General features: G+C 40.2%; 1 protein-coding gene across 3 annotated transcripts in view; it reads left to right on the forward strand.

Annotated features, from left to right (window-relative positions):
• The window catches only part of ACACA (acetyl-CoA carboxylase alpha), a 236,979-nt gene that overhangs the window by 126,692 nt on the left and 92,145 nt on the right, over positions 1-18,142 (forward strand). For all 3 annotated transcript variants that reach the window (XM_060081582.1, XM_060081580.1, XM_060081581.1), the window contains 6 exons: positions 460-567; positions 5,844-5,900; positions 6,144-6,188; positions 12,767-12,808; positions 14,080-14,295; positions 16,013-16,168. In XM_060081582.1, coding sequence (XP_059937565.1) covers positions 460-567; positions 5,844-5,900; positions 6,144-6,188; positions 12,767-12,808; positions 14,080-14,295; positions 16,013-16,168 — 624 coding nt within the window. The remainder of the gene's footprint in view (positions 1-459; positions 568-5,843; positions 5,901-6,143; positions 6,189-12,766; positions 12,809-14,079; positions 14,296-16,012; positions 16,169-18,142) is intronic.

Genomic DNA, 18,142 nt, shown 5'->3' on the forward strand with positions numbered 1-18,142 from the left:
TTCATTTCTCTGCAAACACATCCTGTTTTTTCCCTACCAGGTTATTTTCCCATGGTTTGATACTTCCACTGTTTAGAAATATGTTATATGGGAATATGTTCAGATGGCTTCTTTCACTCATTTTCCTTTACATTCTGTGAAGAGATATTGCAAATGGTTTCATTCCCATTCTGTTGGTGAAAAAGTTGAGACATAGTGGTCTTCAAGTTCACATCAAGCCAAGATTTAGGGCCGCCTTTAGCTAATGCCTTTGCTGCCTTATTTTTTTAAAGTTAGGTGTCTTTATTTAATCTCCATTGTGGGTATTGGGCAGTGGTTTCATTTTGCTTATTCATATTAGCAGAAAATGTCCTGTGGGCCATATCTGTTTTTCAGGTATCCTACCAAGTACTATAACTTCTCTCCATCTCTGTATTAGCCAGCCTCCTAATTTCCTTGCCTTGTGTTCTTGGGTTACAGATCCCCAGGGATGAACCAATTCACATTCTGAATGTGGCTATCAAAACTGACTGTGATATCGAGGATGACAGGCTAGCAGCTATGTTCCGAGAGTTTACCCAGCAAAATGTAAGTCCTCAGTTGGATGGAAACTGGTGATGGCCACTTTCCTTCTCGCTGTGTGTCATATCCATCCTTTTATCAGTTGCTACATATAAGGCCTATCATTGATAACGGCTATGTCTTTCACATAGTTCTACTTGTAGGGGTAAAATTCCGAAGTGATTCAAAAGTATAAAATGCATATTTTTTTTTATGTCAAGAAATTTAGACCTCAAATGTTTAAAATGTTTTAAGGAAGGGAAGTTGTATTCCTGAATCTTTTCCAGAGCTCCAATCTGGAACTTCCAGTCACCTGCTGAATTCCCTTTGGTGACTTAACTCTGCATGTCTAGGCCCAAACTCCCTTCAGGCCCCCTCTGAGTCCTTCCATCCCAGCCTTGAAAATATCAGTTATACTTCCGTCCTCCTTGCAATTTTATGTCACTTGGATATCTTGTGTTGACATCAAACTCCATATAGTTTAAATGTAAATTCCTGTCATTTTCCTTCACCTTTTCTGATTCCCCCTCTCCCCTATCAAAAAGCTAAACAAAACCAAAAAATAACCAAGTAACCACACGCTTTGCCCCCAGTCATGCAGAAATCAGTGACTTCTTCCTTTTGTTTGCTGTTGCATTATTCTACCCCTCCTTTCCTACCCACCTTTCCTTCCTTCCTTCCTTTCTTCCCTCCCCCTTCTTTTCAGTTTTTAAATTCCCACTGCCCTCTTTCTAGTTTAGACCCTTCCTCACCTGACACCTGAGACACTGTGACAGGTTTACTTGTGATCCTCCCTCTTCCCCTCCAGATAGTTTCCATTCTGCTCACTACCACAAAATTAAATGTCTAAACTGCCCCCTTACCAAGTTATTCTCCCACTCGACAGTGACTCTCTCTTACCTTCAGGATACCTCCTTACCTTGATATTTGACATCAGCCTATTAATGAAGGCTAACAATCTAGCCTTTGCTGTTCCATGAAAAGACCCAAGTCTTTATCTCATCTACCTTGTTTGCTTGATCTCTTCTACTGCCCCTCATCTGGAATGTTTTCCTCTTTCATTCTTTCTTCCCTCCCTCCTTCCCTTCCCTCCGCCCCCCCGCCCCTTCTTTCTAAATCCTGCTTCTTTTAAGAACTGTCTTAAAATTTCCCTCTTTTACAAGGACTTCTCTGCGTAGCCCTAACTAAAATGTATTTTTCTCCCTTGAATTTCTAATTGGTCAGCTTAAATTGATTAACAACAATAATACTTTTTATTTTTAAAGACAGTATAATTTTTTTTATTTGCACCTTACCACAATCCCATGGGGTTAGATTAGTCAGGAATTATTTCAATTGTACATGTGGGAAAAAGCTCAAGCTCGAGAGATTAAGGCCCTTTAATCACCAGCTGGTAGATGATAGAGCAAAAACTAGAATTTAAGGCTTTGATGCCAGCTCCAGGGGGCACAGATCTAGGTGCTTTAGTAAATAATACATTCCTGACCCTGAAGATGCTTAGAGTCTAATGTTCAAAATGATCATCGACAGTTATATTTCATTACGATATATGATTGTTGCCAAAGTACCCTTCCTCAACTGCCCTTAATGACAAGACCTATGTGTGTTCTTTGAATGGAAAGCACCTAGTCCGTAGTGCTTGTCATAAAGAAAGAACTCAATAGATTTTTTTTTTTTAGATGTTGGGGGTAGGAGTTTATTAATTAATTTATTTATTTTTGCTGTGTTGGGTCTTCGTTTCTGTGCGAGGGCTTTCTCTAGTTGTGGCGAGTGGGGGCCACTCTTCATCGCGGTGCACGGGCCTCTCACTATCGCGGCCTCTCTTGTTGCGGAGCACAGGCTCCAGACGCTCAGGCTCAGTCGTTGTGGCCCACGGGCCTAGTTGCTCCGCGGCATGTGGGATCCTCCCAGACCAGGGCTCGAACCCGTGTTCCCTGCATTGGCAGGCAGATTCTCAACCACTGCGCCACCAGGGAAGCCCCTCGATAGATTTTTAAACATTTAATTCAGCAGTATAAACAATTAGTGCCAAAGGCATTCACATCCTATAACGCTAATGGCTGATACAGGACAGGGTGGTAATTTTATGCTTAATGTGTCGTAACATTCCCCATGACGCTGTCACAGCACGTGAACTGACCGTGGGACTGTGGTGAGGAAAGGTCCTTCCAGAGAAGTAAAAGTAGGAGTCATGCCTCGGAATTTTTCTGTAGAAGAGAAATCTAACTTCCTTCTTGCCCTTGACTCATGCATGACCACATAAAATTAACCTGAGACCAGTGACCAAGGTGACCTTACTTGGAAAAGTCCTAACGTTGTGCATGGCTACTAATGCTGTTCTTGATGGAATGATCTATGAGAGTTTCTTCCCGGGTTTTGAGGCACGAATTGCCCACATTTGATTGTTTTGACCTCAACTTTAGGCTTTTTATTACCCTCAGTTCTAAGTGACGTATATCATCACACATTGATTTAAAGAGGCAGTTTGTTCATTTTCACTATGTATATTTGTAGCATTAACTGATGATAAGAAATTACCTTTTTCCTTTACTGGACTTGTAAACTGAGGCATAGAGAAACCCAGAGTCTTTGCCTGTGGCTGTTCAGTAGGGAAAGGGTAGACTGTGCCAACATTCCAAGCTTGAAGAAGCTATTTAGTGCATCACGTGCCATGCTTACCCAGGCATATTAGGCATTTTCACCTACTTGTGAAAAAAATATAAAAAAGAAAAGGAAGCAAAAGCAATTTTTAAAAAAGCTGAAGTGATAACTAGTTTTGTTTTTCACTTCATGATCATGCTCCTAGCAGTTTAGAAAAAGTTTTTTTTTTTAAAGCACACATTAAACTATCAAATAGGTTGATCCAAATTGTCCAAATAATCTTCTAGTCCCAGCATGTCTTTTTTTCTCTCATAGAAATTAGGATCATATATTTGTAAATGACTTGTGGAGGAGATTGAAGCAGCCAGTGTAAATGGAGTTTCTCCAGGTGCTGACGCCTAATCGCTGGGTAATAGCTGTGGACTTGCTGTGAGACCCGCATTATTACAATGTAATCAGAATCCTGTTGCTCTGCTGTTATTGTCAGCCACTTGTGGAATTTTTAAAGCAATAACAATTTTGATTTTAAATTATGGCATTATTAAAGTTATTTTCTTCCCTGGCCAGAACATAGCTATTGATGCTTGTCTCTGAAGGACTTGGCTGTAGTGGAATTCTTTGTTGGGGTCAGAAGAAATGTTTCTGTTCCTTGGCACACTGAGAGTCAGAGAACCACCAACCGCCCCACCCCACCTCTTTCTTCCTCCCTCCCTCTCCCCTTCCTTCCTTCCTTCCTTCCTCCCTCCCTCCCTCCCTCCCTCCTTCCTTCCTCCCTCCCTCCCTCCCTCCCTCCTCCCTTCCTCCCTCCCTCCCTTCCCCCTTCCTCCCTCCCTCCCTCCCTCCCTCCTCCCTTCCTCCCTCCCTCCCTTCCCCCTTCCTCCCTCCCTCCCTCCCTCCTTCCTTCCTTCCTCCCTCCCTCTCCCCTTCCTTCCTTCCTTCCTCCCTCCCTCCCTCCCTCCCTCCTTCCTTCCCCCCTCCCTCCCTCCTTCCTCCCTCCCTTCCTCCCTCCCTCCCTCCCTCCTTCCTTCCTTCCTTCCTCCCTCCTTCCCTCCCTCCCTTCCTTCCTCCCTTCCTCCCTTTCTTTTCTTATACTACAAATACTTGGTTGTTTACCCTAATGGGTATGATATCAGTACCAATCTTTTTTTTTTTTAATTAATTTATTTATTTTTGGCTGCACTGGGTCTTCGTTGCTGCACGCAGGCTTCCTCTAGTTGTGGTGAGCGGGGGCTACTATTTGTTGCGGTGCGCTGGCTTCTCATTGCGGTGGCTTCTCTTGTTGCGGAGCACAGGCTCCAGGCGCACAGGCTTCAGTAGTTGTGACACACGGGCTCAGTAGTTGTGGCTCGTGGGCTCTAGAGCGCAGGCTCAGTAGTTGTGGCGCACGGGCTTAGTTGCTCCACGGCATGTGGGATCTTCTCGGACCAGGGCTCGAACCCGTGTCCCCTGCATTGGCAGGCGGATTCTCAACCACTGTGCCACCAGGGAAGTCCCCCAATCATTTTTAAATGTAGTTAAACCAAAATTTATTTATATTTGACCTGGGAATTTATTATTAGGAAATTAATTTTTTCCAGTTATCTTTTGCTTATCCTGCTAATTTTGTTACAAAACAACGCCATAGTAAAAATGGAAAAGTAAGAGGAAATGGCCCAGGGATGTGCTTGTTTATGAGGGGTAGCCAATTTGGATTTAAAAACTATATAATATCAAGAAAGTTAAGAACTGGCTTATGGATATATCTCTCGGTTAAAGAACGTGATCAAATTAAAGTCTGGGTGTAGGTTGTGAAAGTCCACATATTTTTTCTATTTGTGTTATTCATGTGTGTTTTCAGGTCATTCAGTGGGTGGGATTGCTTTTCTACTTGCTGCCATGTAGCCCCTCTTTATTAGGGACCTTTAAGAGCATGTCTTTTACTTAGCTCATTAATCTGTTTCTCTCTGCCTTTTGAGATGAGAGAGCAGTACAGGATAGAGGAAGGCTTGGAGCCACAGGCCCAAGACTCACGTAAGGGGCTGTCTTGAAACTGCTGGTCTCTTCTGATATACTGCTTGCCTGTACCAAGCAGAAGTATGAATAATCACTAAATTTAAAAGCCTGTTAGACATTGTTTTTAACAACTTTTAAAGAGAATCTTTTTAAAAATACCTTCATATAAAGTAGGGAGGAAATGTTTTAAAGCTGAAAAGGTTAGGATTTGTTAGGTCGAATTCTGGGAATGCTATATCAGATGGTAGGTGATGTCTATAGTCTAAATAACAGTTTAGTACTTGAATTTTCCGTTTTATGGAATTTCTTCTTTTCCCTCTACCTGAATTCTTTTAGCTTCTATATCAGTATTGATCTTCACATTTAAATACATGCCCACCAGTGTAATTTCTATAAGCAGAAATTGTGTTAAGGTCTACCTTGATATGTATCAGTCCTTAGAGAGTTTAGGTGGCCTCATGTGACCTTTTCTTCTCCACAGAGTTCTCTTTCAGTTTTGTCCAGGTCAATATTTAAAACCTATTCTGTAAGTCTTATTCCCAGGAGCCAGGTTGAGATTTGTTTATTTGCAAGTTTGAAGATACTGAGTCAAGACATAGATATCCAAAACAGTGCTTAGTGCAATCACAGCCTTCTGAGGACTGAATGGGCTAAAATTTAGGATGAATGGAGATCTCATCTAGCTTCTGTTTTTGCATGTTTGTTTGTAGAAAGCTACCCTGGTTGAGCGTGGAATCCGGCGCCTTACTTTCCTGGTTGCACAAAAGGTATTGGCATGTGAAGTATGCATCTCTTTAATATTTCTTATGCTGCTGCTAGAACTTTAAAAGTGAAAAATGGAATTATAAGCATATGCTTACTTGTAGAATTTATGCAAAGAAGTAACTGTTTTGATATAAATTTAATCAAGAAAAAGCATTAAAGTCATCACCTTTTACTCAATTGGTTTTTAATTTTATTACTAATTGCCCTCTTCTGTTTTTCCTTCCTTTCTGTCTTTTATTTGAAAGGATTTCAGAAAACAGGTCAACTATGAGGTGGATCAGAGATTTCATGTAAGTAAGAGCAACAGTGGTGAAAGATTACTTACTGTTTTATCTGTTACCTGCTGATTATTTAGAAGGGCTGGTCTGATGTTTGGTCCCTCTTCTTTGAAAAAGTGTTATAATGAATATTCAGTTCTTCTATAGCGTAATTCAAACTAAATTTTCCTCCTTTTCTACCCTATAATGAATTCTCAGTATATGTCTGAGAAATAGTTAAGGATGAGCACGTGCATTTATCCAGATGAATAAGGTAGAAGCAGAAGCTAACTAGTAATTTCTTCTGTGCACACAGCGAATCAGTAATCAAGGACTGCCAATCGTACTTGGGGTCTTGGCTTCTACCAAAGATGGATTCAGGTTCTGTTATTGAGAACTGTCAATTCTGAAGAACAATCACTTATTATTTAAAATGCCTTAACAGAGCCCAAGTTGGTGTTTTCATCTTACATTAATTCTAGGAGGAGGAAATAAATAAAAATTAAGTTGCTTTTTTCCCCATTTAACTGAATTAACTACTAATATTTATGAGTTTAAAATTTTTATTGAAAAATTTTAATAAAGAGAACTAAGTTAATAGCCTGACATCTGAACTGTGGTGTATATGTGTATGATCATACGCAATATGATTATAGCAGTGAGGTCAGAAATCCAGTTTGCAGTCAAGATGTCATTCTCCAAAATGGCTGATTGGAGTCACAGTATTTCTTTAAAAGTTGATCCTAGTGTGGTGAAGTAAGATTCCAAAGGATATTAAGAAGTCTTAATATTTCTGATGAGAATTTTATTTTGTTTTGTTTTTAGCAATTAAGATGATTAAGTTAGTTTTCAAGCCCTGCTCAATGGCAGTAATGAAGATAACATTTGGGATGCTGGAAAGGACTTCCTAAACTCAAGGACCTGTGTGTGATTGCTTTTATTGCCCTTTTGTTTATTAGTTCTCTAGCACTTGACATTTTGTTTTCCTTCTCTTTCCTTTTCAACAAGGTTCACCTTGTTGGTCTAGTCTATAGAGAAACAAGAGAGCCTAGCCTGCAGGCTAAAGAGCTAGGATTTTCTAAAATGCTTTAGGAAATGTTGTGGACTCCACAATGCCCCTGTGTTATTGATGTCAGGAAATCAAGCAGAGTGCAGATATATATCAATCAATAACTGTAGACAGGAAACTGGAGGCAGTGGAGAAGTATGAGGAGCTTAAAGAGAATCCTGGGGCTTTAGGAAAAAAAATAAGGAGCTTAGAGAATAAAATTGATACTTGGGGATAGAGTATGAGAGCCCATGAATAAATACTATAGCTGGTAGATGCTGATCAGAACTCAGGTAGACATGCTGGATCTGGGAAGAGTGTTGGGCTAGGTTCTTTAGTGTTAATGTGATTTTTTTCTTTTGTAACTGACTTTGGAATAATATATTATTCTGGGGAATAATACTGAATTTGTAAAATTGTTTTCCTTTTTCCTAATGGTTCAGACAGAGTCTTCATGTCTATAGCACATGAACTGATTTTTTATAATAAGCATTCTATGATAAATTAAAACTCTCCACTAAAAATTTTTTAAAGCCAAAGCACTTAATTCTCACGGACATTGTTTTTTGGGTTTTTTTTTTTATACTTTCTATCTTTGAATCTATATCCTGTCCTAGAATACATCTATAGATTTAAAACATTTTTTTCTCCCTGCTCTCTTAATATTTCTGGATGTAGGTTGAATAGGGACATGTCTAAGCAAAATCTGCTAGGAAATGAGCCCAGCAGGGGGTCTTTCTGGGACTCATTGTACAGTTTCTATTTGTAGTGGCATCAAATGGGAAATCAGTTAAATTATCAAGTGACTTGATTTGTCATAAGTGTAGGAAAGGTTGTTTTAGGACGTAGAGAACATTAAGGTTTGAGGTATGGACTGGATTTGCTCTGAAGAATTGGATGGCAGAGGAGTTGGGGTGTTTTTATGTTAGGCCCCTGAGAAATGATTAGCGGTTACGCAGGGGTCAAGGACAACTGTTACTGAACTCTGGCCAGGATCTGCAATATCCAGGAAGCTTTGGCAGGATTTGTACAAATCTGGGGCTCACTGTCATGGTGCTGCTCTGAGTTCCTCTGCTGGTGGTAGCTTGAAGGACGCTTAGCCTCTGTCATGTCATCTGATGTGTGCTTGCCCCATAGTTAGTATAGTGTGAAAAAGTGGAAGCTTTCTGGGAGTGTTAGAGATGAATCCCTTGACCTCTCTGGCTTCTTGGTAATCCACTGTGATGTATGCAGCCTCCCCTGTTCTACACTGCGAAATCCCTATATTATTGAGTAGAAGAGGGAATGTGCGCAGGAAGGGACAAGGAGAGGAGGAAGGTTACCAAGTTTGGTTCGAGAACAACATTGGCTGGTGTGGAAGGAGGTAGCCGTGCTGTTACATAATCATTGTCTCTCAGACTGCTTCAGAACCAGAACAAGGCAAAAGAGGACCAGACCGCATGGGGGTTCCTAGAGAGTGTGTTGATTGTTAGGTGTTTGTTCACATGCCAGCGAAGGCTGGAATTATTTCCAAAACTTCGTTGTTTAATCACCACAGTCCCCAAAGAGCTGTTCAGCCGAATGTCTGCTGCTGCCTAAGTCTCTTGATTCTACGTGGAGACTGTTCTGAGCGGGCAGTAGTCACCAGCATTAAGGAGGCTTGGTGTTGAGTCTGTTTCCGTAACCATCTAATTAAATCAAGTACCCATAATGGGACTTGCATAATTGTTTAACATTGATTATTTAAACAGAAAGTTTGAGGAAAAACAAGTCTAGCCTTGTAAATATCTTCTTCATATTAAAAAAAAAAACTGTAGCCTCGAAAGCAAAAGAACAGGCTCTTTGAATTTCTGCAGCTATATAAGCTGCCGCTCTCTAGTTTTATGAGTATTGTCTTTATCCGTTTCACTCACATTTCAGATCTTGAATTCCAAAAAGTGCAGCAGAAGGTGTTTAATTGGAATATAAGTATTACTTTATGAAGCTTTCCATATTTTTTCCAGCAAAGTTTTGTTAAGGATACTAAAATGCATATTTCTCGGATTTCTTATCCTTTGCCACCTAAACAAAGCATTAGGTCTAAACAACGTGATAAGATTCCAAATCACTTTTTCATCTGTAAGTTTCCTTTTGTTTCTTGTTTGTAAGAGTTCATGAAATTTTTAAAAATTCTGCTGTAAATCACCTAGGAGATAATTGCAGTTTTACTGATTTTATGTGAGTGACTCCCACTTTAAATGTTTTGGATCGTTTGCGCCTGAAGGAAGAGCCTGCTATCGAAAACAGTTATCATGGTTAGTAGTTCATTTCTTTAAAAATAATTGATATGTCAATTATATCTCAATAAAGCTGGGGAAAAAATGGTAGTTCTGTTTGCTAGTGGATCAACGATTTGTTTTTCAGAAGGTTTGGTTTGAGATTTTGTTTTAATTACAGTCTATATAATTAGTTCTCAGTGTGTTGAGGTAAAAGAGAATTGCACCAGCAAGCTTCCAATTTCTTCATCTCATTAGGTTTTTAACACGATTATTAGTATCATAATCAGCTATGATGTTTTCTGTTGCAGGTTTTCACATTCTCTGATTTGCAGGGTGTCTTGATTGGCTAATTTAGGCAAATTATTTTGATTGTCCTGATGATGGTTGGCTGATTAGAACACAGCAGGGGTATAATTTCTTCCTGAGAAATGTTGCATTCTTTTGTTTTTTGGTACCAGCACACTAAGAGGGTTTTTCTTTGTGTACATTCAATTATGATATTTGCCTATAACACTAGTAGAATGCCTGGAAAGCAATTACATTAGTGATGGAATAAGCATGAATGCCGTTAGTGGAAAAATTGGCCGCGTGAGGATGTGGTAGGATGAAGGAATTTATTAAAACTACAGAATCAGACTTCTGGATTTCTTCTTTTCTGTGTTTTCTGTATTTCTGTGATTTTTGAGTGCCAAAAAAAAGTGACTTTCTATAGAAGTCCTCAGACTTCCCTATCTCTTGAAGAATTGTTCATTAATCCTGGTTTCCCGTTGCATGGAACTTCTTGCCATCTTCTGTTCTGAATGCTTCATGTTTAAATTGAGGACTTTACTGTGGAACTAAAAATTTATTCAAAAGTTTAAGAACATTTGTTCATGTCATCTCATAACACCTTTTTTTTTTTTTTGGCTGTGTTGTGTCTTCGTTGCTGCACGGGGCTTTCTCTAGTTGCGGTGAGCAGGGGCTTCTCTTGTTGCGGAGCACGGGCTCTAGGCACGCGGGCTTCAGTAGTTGCGGCACGTGGGCTCAGTAGTTCTGGTGCACGGGCTTAGTTGCTCCGCGGAATGTGGGATCTTCCCAGACCAGGGGTCGAACCCGTGTCCCCTTCATTGGCAGGCGGATTCTTAACCACTGCGCCACCAGGGAAGTCCTCATAACACGTTTTCTTAGCTAACCTTAATGAAAGTGATTTTTCTGATTGGTAGTCTTTGCCCACCTCTGCCAAGAATTTGTCAGTCTTTTTCATTATTTGTAGTAAAGATATTTATTTCCATTCACTTGTTTGCTTTTTGTGCCTTTCAGTTACTACACATTTTCTTAATTACATTAGTAGTAAGTAAAATGTTTCTTGCTTTTGTTATGTTTTTGAAGGAAAATCATTTTGTTCCTACCACTATACACCCTTGAGTAAATGGTATACTAAATAACTATTTTAGTTAACTAATTAACTAAAGTTATGGAGGAATAGAGGAGTGTGTGCTTGAAGGATTGTATCATTACTTCTCTTGACTTTTCTTTCAGAAAATTTCATGGAAGGACTTTGTTACCCTTCCTTTTTTGACTTGTGTTACTTTTTAGCTAATGCTCTGAAAGCCATACCTCTTGAGAATAAAACCAAAACAGAGACTATATAAAGCCCTGAGCATGAAATCTACTGACAGCTCAGCTCAACATCTTCCTGCTTAACCTTGAAGTCATCCCCACGCTCTTCATTATCGTTCAGGGGGAATTAGAGTTTATTTAGGACAAAACACCATCAGTAAAAGATCAGTGCTGTGTAAATCCACTTTCAAAGGGCTTTTAAAGACCCAAGCCTGGACCAGTGGTTTCCCAGCCTTGCTAAACAAGCTCCTAGAAGCCTATTAAATGCTGTTTTACAGTTAAAATGCCAAGGAAAATGTAAAAAGATTTATTAACTGTGCAGGCTTTAGTTATGGTGAAGCCTAAGACCTGTGGAAAGTATTCAAGAAGTTCTCCATCAACTCAAGAGCCACAAGTTTTGCTTTGCTTTTTTTCTTTAAAGTTTTAATTTCTGGGGTTTTTGTTTTTTGTCTCATGAAAGAGAAGTCCTCAAAATAAGGAATTTAGATTAAAATAAGAATAGAGAGACTTCCCTGGCGGTCCAGTAGTGAGGACTCCGCACTTCCACTGCAGAAGGCTCGGGTTCCATCCCTGGTCAGGGAACTAATGTCCTGCAAGCTGCGTGGCACAGCCAGGGGGTGGGGGTGGGGAAGAATAGATAGGTGACACCCTACACTTAAGAGGTAGAGATGAAAGGGCACTGGCTCTGGCATTAGAGAGACCCAAGTTCACCTTTGGGGGTCACAATACTTTCCTAAGAGGTTGTTGAGAGCATTCGACGGTCAACACATGAGAGCGCCTGCCACGTACAAGGCTTTCAGTTCATGTTTCCTTCATGGTTCCTGAAGTTCATTGAGAGGTATTTAGGCAGCTAGTCCTGGTCTCTCTGCCTTGTACCAATAAGTGTTTGATTACATTGCACTCATAATGAAGACGATGCCTTAATAAAACCTCCTATAGAGGCAAATAGTAATGACTTGATTCCAGCACTGCCAGTAGAGCTTCTCATCCGAGAAACAGGGGTATTTGGTGTTAATAAGTTAAATTTCTGAAACTAATGGACTCTGCTAATTGAATTCATCTTTGTTAATTAATAAGGTTCTAGTAAGTTGGTTGCTTTCTTGTGTAATGCCCTGCAAAAGAGCAGTAAGACCTAATGATTACACGTTCACTAGTTCCACCCCATTCTTTCCTATACATATAGTGGTATGAACCAATGTAACATCTTGTACTTTTCTTTGTCTTGAAATATTGTTGTTTAAACCTTTGAAATTATTGACTTAAGAGTGAATGAGGAAAAAAAACATGGATTGGGGTTTCTATGCTGTCTGGCTAGTTTACATTTTAAGAGTTTCTTAAGGAGAAACTTGGGAAATCAGTCCAGTAACTACTATTGCAGTGCTGCAGGATTCAGGTGTATTGGTCTTATTTGCCAGGTTCTGCCAAGAGCAACACCCAAAAAAACTTTTTCCACTTGGGAGATGAAAAAATACATATTTTTTCTTTCGCTAGAAGAGGGTAGCTATTAAAGTTAGGTTAATCGTGTGGTGGTTCTCAAATTTGTAAGTGGGGTCAAAGTGATGGTTACCCAGAGGATCATGCATATTCCCCAGGCTAAGCTCAGGTAAGGAACGTGTTTTCTAGGCAGTTGTCTTCTAGATGCTTGACAGTTTCTGTACTATGTGTTTATCCCCAAAGAGCCATATATATGAAGGACTGACACATTTCCCCCCCGTTCTTTAACACAGAGAGAATTCCCTAAGTTTTTCACATTCCGAGCAAGGGATAAGGTAAGAACTGATTTTTTTCCTCTTTCTTTTTTTTAATCTTTGTTTTTTCCTTAAAAGCCCAAGAGTAGCTTATCTTTGCCATATTTCTTGCCATTCTCCTTCCTCTAATTGAACATATGCTTCCCCTTGCCTTACATGTGTCTTAGAACTAATAAGTCTCCCTTCTGAAAGAGTTTGGTTTAGGAAACAATCAAATGTATTGACCTACCCAAAGAAAGTGATAACTTTCAAAATCATCTCTATGCCTTAGGATAATCCTAATGATGTAATATTAAAGGGCTACTATACTTAGTAGGATTATTCTTGTCACCCACAGACAGTTCGTTTATCCTCAAGTCTTGTTTATGAGCATTTGTTTTTCAATTTTAAAATATAAAATTTTAGACCATGTTGGTTTCTTCCTATTACCAGCTTATGTTTTTGGCTCTCTCTCTCCATTCACTCAATGGACATATACTCTTTACATGTCTAGTTTCAGCAAAACATACAGTAAATGTCACTACAACTTTTTAAAAAGGTAGGTAAATAATTATGTATGGATACAGGGTGTCCAGAGCCAAATATCTCTATTTTTAAAAATTGTATGATGTTTGTTTTCCAAGTATTTACTATGTCCTTTTTACTCTGCCAGAAATGATAAGGGTATAAGACCTGCCCGTAAGCGTTTTAGACTAGTTGGGTAAAACTGAAATATTGGTATGTGAAATAGATATTAATGTGGAGCAATCTGGTTTACTGTTTTTAAAAAATGAATTATGAAGGCTTTAAATGCTACAGGAGATCTGAGGGAATTGGTGTTTTTTGTTTGTTTTTAATGGAGAGCATCACCACTTGTAAAAGCATAAATGATGAAAGCTTGCAAAGTAAACAAGGACTTTAGTGCCTAATCTTATGTAAACTCTAGCATTTTCCTTGTATGTAGCTCCTTTTTTTTTTTTTTTTTTTTTTGCGGTACGCGGGTCTCTCACTGTTGTGGCCTGTCCCGTTGCGGAGCACAGGCTCCAGACGCGCAGGCTCAGCGGCCATGGCTCACGGGCCCGGCCGCTCCGCGGCATGTGGGATCTTCCCGGCCCAGGGCACGAACCCGTGTCCCCTGCATCGGCAGGTGGACTCTCAACCTCTGCGCCACCAGGGAAGCCCCTATGTAGCTCCTTTTTTGACTCGTTGGCACATCATGGCTTATGTTTATATTTTTAAGCATCTCTTTTACATACACTTTCATAATATAACTTTGTAACTGCCTCTTGTGAGCTGTTTTTTCTTGCGTTCAGTTTGAGGAAGATCGTATCTACCGTCACCTGGAGCCTGCCCTAGCTTTCCAGTTAGAGCTGAACCGGATGAGAAATTTTGACCTTACTGCCATCCCATGTGCTAATCACAAGATGCACCTGTACCTTGGAGCAGCCAAGGTGGAAGTGGGCACAGAAGTGACAGACTACAGGTTCTTTGTCCGTGCAATCATCAGACATTCTGATCTGGTCACCAAGGTGGGTGCTGTACTTTAATGGGATGTTATCCCTGAGGGAAGGGACAGGGAAACAGGCATGGGTCAAAATCAGGTTTTCCTCTTTTGAATCAAGGCTCTTGTTCCCTTTCATCCTACTCTCCAAAAACCAGCAGAAGTCTGAGAGTCATTTCTCTCACAGAAGTAAATATTCCATGTAATGAAGGGCTTTTTCCCCCTTTAATTTAAGTTGTCTTGGTAATGGAAACATGGTAGTGCTCGCTTGAGAAAATGAAAAAGTATGCTAACAGAGAAATCACAGGGAAGGTTAGATGATGATAGAGAATAAGGAGAAAAGTTAGAAGTGACCCCCTTGTAAACCTGTCTAGAGGTGGGGTGCTTTCTGTACATAGCAAGGTGCTTGCTGGTGTGTTAGTTGTTACTGCGTCCTATAGCTGTAACTTTTCTGCAGCTTTTCCTTTCTAAACAGATTTCCTTTCTAAACTGCTCTGTTTGCCATATGTGAGATATAACCCTAGTGGGGTTGCTGCTCTGGGGATGCCCAGCATCTCCACCTGTTGGAAGGAAAGCATACATAAGAGGCAGGAGGAAGGTCTGGCAGGTCTTTATCTGACCCTTGCCTGCCCCTGCTGCCTGTGGTCATTGGGTTGACCCTAGGGAGAAAGGTAAATAACATCTGTAGCAGGTGCCTTATGACTTGTGACATGCTACTGCTTAAGTATGTATAACAGCTGTTTCTTTTTTTTTTTAACATCTTTATTGGAGTATAATTGCTTTACAATGGTGTGTTAGTTTCTGCTTTATAACAAAGTGAATCAGTTATACATATACATATGTCCCCATATCCCCTCCCTCTTGCGTCTCCCTCCCTCCCTCCCACCCTCCCTATCCCACCCCTCTAGGTGGTAACAAAGCACCGAGCTGATCTCCCTGTGCTATACGGCTGCTTCCCACTAGCTACCTATTTTTACGTTTGGTAGTGTATATATGTCCATGCCACTCTCTCACTTCGTCCCAGCTTACCCTTCCCCCTCCCCGTGTCCTCAAGTCCATTCTCTAGTAGGTCTGCATCTTTATTCCCGTCTTGCCCCTAGGTTCTTCTGATCATTTTTTTTCAGATTCCATATGTTTGTGGTAGCATACAGTATTTGTTTTTCTCTTTCTGACTTACTTCACTCTGTATGACACACTCTAGGTCCATCCACCTCACTACAGATAACTCAGTTTCGTTCCTTTTTATGGCTGAGTAATATTCCGTTGTATATATGTGCCACATCTTCTTTATCCATTCGTCTGTTGATGGACACTTAGGTTGCTTCCATGTCCTGCCTATTGTAAGTAGAGTTGCAATGAACATTTTGGTACATGACTCTTTTTTGAATTATGGTTTTCTCAGGCTATATGCCCAGTAGTGAGATTGCTGGGTCATATGGTAGTTCTATTTTTAGTTTTTTAAGGAACCTCCACACTGTTCTCCATAGTGGCTGTATCAATTTACATTCCCACCAACAGTGCAGGAGGGTTCCCTTTTCTCCACACCCTCTCCAGCATTTATTGTTTGTAGATTTTTTTGATAATGGCCATTCTGACTGGTGTGAGATGATATCTCATTGTAGTTTTGATTTGCATTTCTCTAATGATTAATGATGTTGAGCATTCTTTCATGTGTTTAACAGCTGTTTCTTTATTGCCTCTTTTCAAACACATTAATGTTGGTGGTGATTTCCTTTCCTGCATAGGAAGCTTCCTTTGAATATCTACAAAATGAAGGGGAGCGGCTGCTCCTAGAAGCCATGGATGAGCTGGAGGTCGCTTTTAATAATACAAATGTCCGGACTGACTGCAACCACATCTTCCTCAACTTTGTGCCTACAGTCATCATGGACCCTTCAAAGGTACATTTCTCCTTAGCTTCTCTGCCGGCACTCGCCAACACAAGCAGAGAGATTCATTCATATTTCTTTGCACTTGGACCTGGAAACAGGTACTCTCGGTCAGCTGATTGAACCCTTGATCTTTAAAGTTTACAGAATGCTTGTAGGACTGGGTTTCTGGGATGGTGTCAAAAATGTGCTATAACCATTGAAAGCAGACCCCAAAACTGAAGGTGGTACGATGTTAATAATGCTGATCACTTATTTGCAGTAGAAAAATGCAAAACTTCTTCCTTTTCTTCTGTTGGTACCTGTTTTATGATATTTACCATGATAGCAGTCCTATTTTATTTAATTCCCTAGGATTTCTCATCTGGAATAACTAACTTTGCTATTATAGGGCATTTTGGCAAAATTAGTGCTTCTTTTCACAGGTTACCTGGTGACCTTAGGGAAGTAATGCACCTTCCCAAAGTGCCTAACTTAGTTCTCTTTAGTATTTTTCCATGGAGAGAGAATTTGGTTGATACGGAATTCCGCATATATTTAAGTATGTTTTCTTCCCTGAGGCTCTATTCTAAAATGCATTCCATATAATTTAAGGAAGGAAAACAAGGTGATTCTGTACTTGACCTTTTATCCCAGGTGTAATAAAGACAGGTTGCTCTCTGTTTCTGTTCTCTCTAACCTTTTCATGCTATTTTGGAATTTGAATAGGAGAACCCTTTCTCCTATTGTAGGCATGGACTTTTGCTTTTTGAACTTAACATCTAAGACCTAAGAAATCGTTTTCTACTTTTTTTCTTTAAGACTCCGAACTACCGATTGGTTGCTTTGTCTGTCAGGAAAGCCAAGGACAGGGCTACTCATTGAGTTTCATGAAGTCTCATCATCCATTTTAAGTAAAGGTTCTCCTGAGCATTCTGGGACTGATGAAACTAGAAGACTTAAAACGTGCCCTGGACACTATATAACTACATATATTTGTAGATATGACCTATCATTTCCCAATGAGTTTTTGCTATCAGCCTCTGTTTCCACTCCAAACACTTATATGCCCTGGCTCTGTCTTTCTAATCATAGATAGCTGTCAATTTCCTGTATATAGAGATGTTGACTTTTGTTCCCTCGAAAAAAGAATGGATAGATATCTCTTGGTTAACAAGCAAGTGTGGGAATAGAGACGTTAACTCCTTGAAATCCATTCTAAGAGCAGGAAAAAACTACAAGGGTGGCACACACTTCTGAAGAGCCACAAGAGAAGGATGGTATGAAATTTTTAAAAAAGATGTTCTGGGCTTCCCTGGTGGCGCAGTGGTTGAGAGCCTGCCTGCCAATGCAGGGGACACGGGTTCGTGCCCCGGTCCGGGAATATCCCACATGCCGCGGAGCGGCTAGGCCTGTGAGCCATGGCCGCTGAGCCTGCCCTTCCGGAGCCTGTGCTCTGCAACGGGAGAGGCCACAACAGTGAGAGGCCCGTGTACCGCAAAAAAACAAAAAAAGATGTTCTAAGAACTTGAGAAAGGATTTTAGAGAGATACTTAATTTAAGAAAACATTAATTTTGAGTAGTATGTCCTAGCTGCCTGTAGCGCTATTGGAAAAAAATTCTTTTTTGCTTTAGTATGTCAATAAGGAAAAATTACATCTAAGGCCGTTTGGTTAAAATAATCCGCCAACCCCTGAAAACTAGGGGCGCTAAGCTGTCTTGATATAAAGCTTAGAGCAACGAGGGAACATCTGCCCCATCTACTTAAGTCCCAGTTGGACTTCGCAGCGACCAAGTTTCAGAGCTCTGTTTAGAGAGAACATTCTAGCACCGCCTACAAATTGTCTTTCTTTAATTTGTGCAATTTACCAAGAAGCATATTTTATAAAGTTTAATAAAATTGTATGGAAAAAAGCTCTTGGTGGTAATTGCTATGCTGATTTAAGGTCCTGAAAGTGCAATGAAACACAGTTACTGTGGATATAAATGCTACTTAATAGCTGTTTA

This window comes from Mesoplodon densirostris, chromosome 18 (assembly GCF_025265405.1).
Source record: "Mesoplodon densirostris isolate mMesDen1 chromosome 18, mMesDen1 primary haplotype, whole genome shotgun sequence".
Taxonomy (NCBI): Eukaryota; Metazoa; Chordata; class Mammalia; order Artiodactyla; family Ziphiidae; genus Mesoplodon; species Mesoplodon densirostris.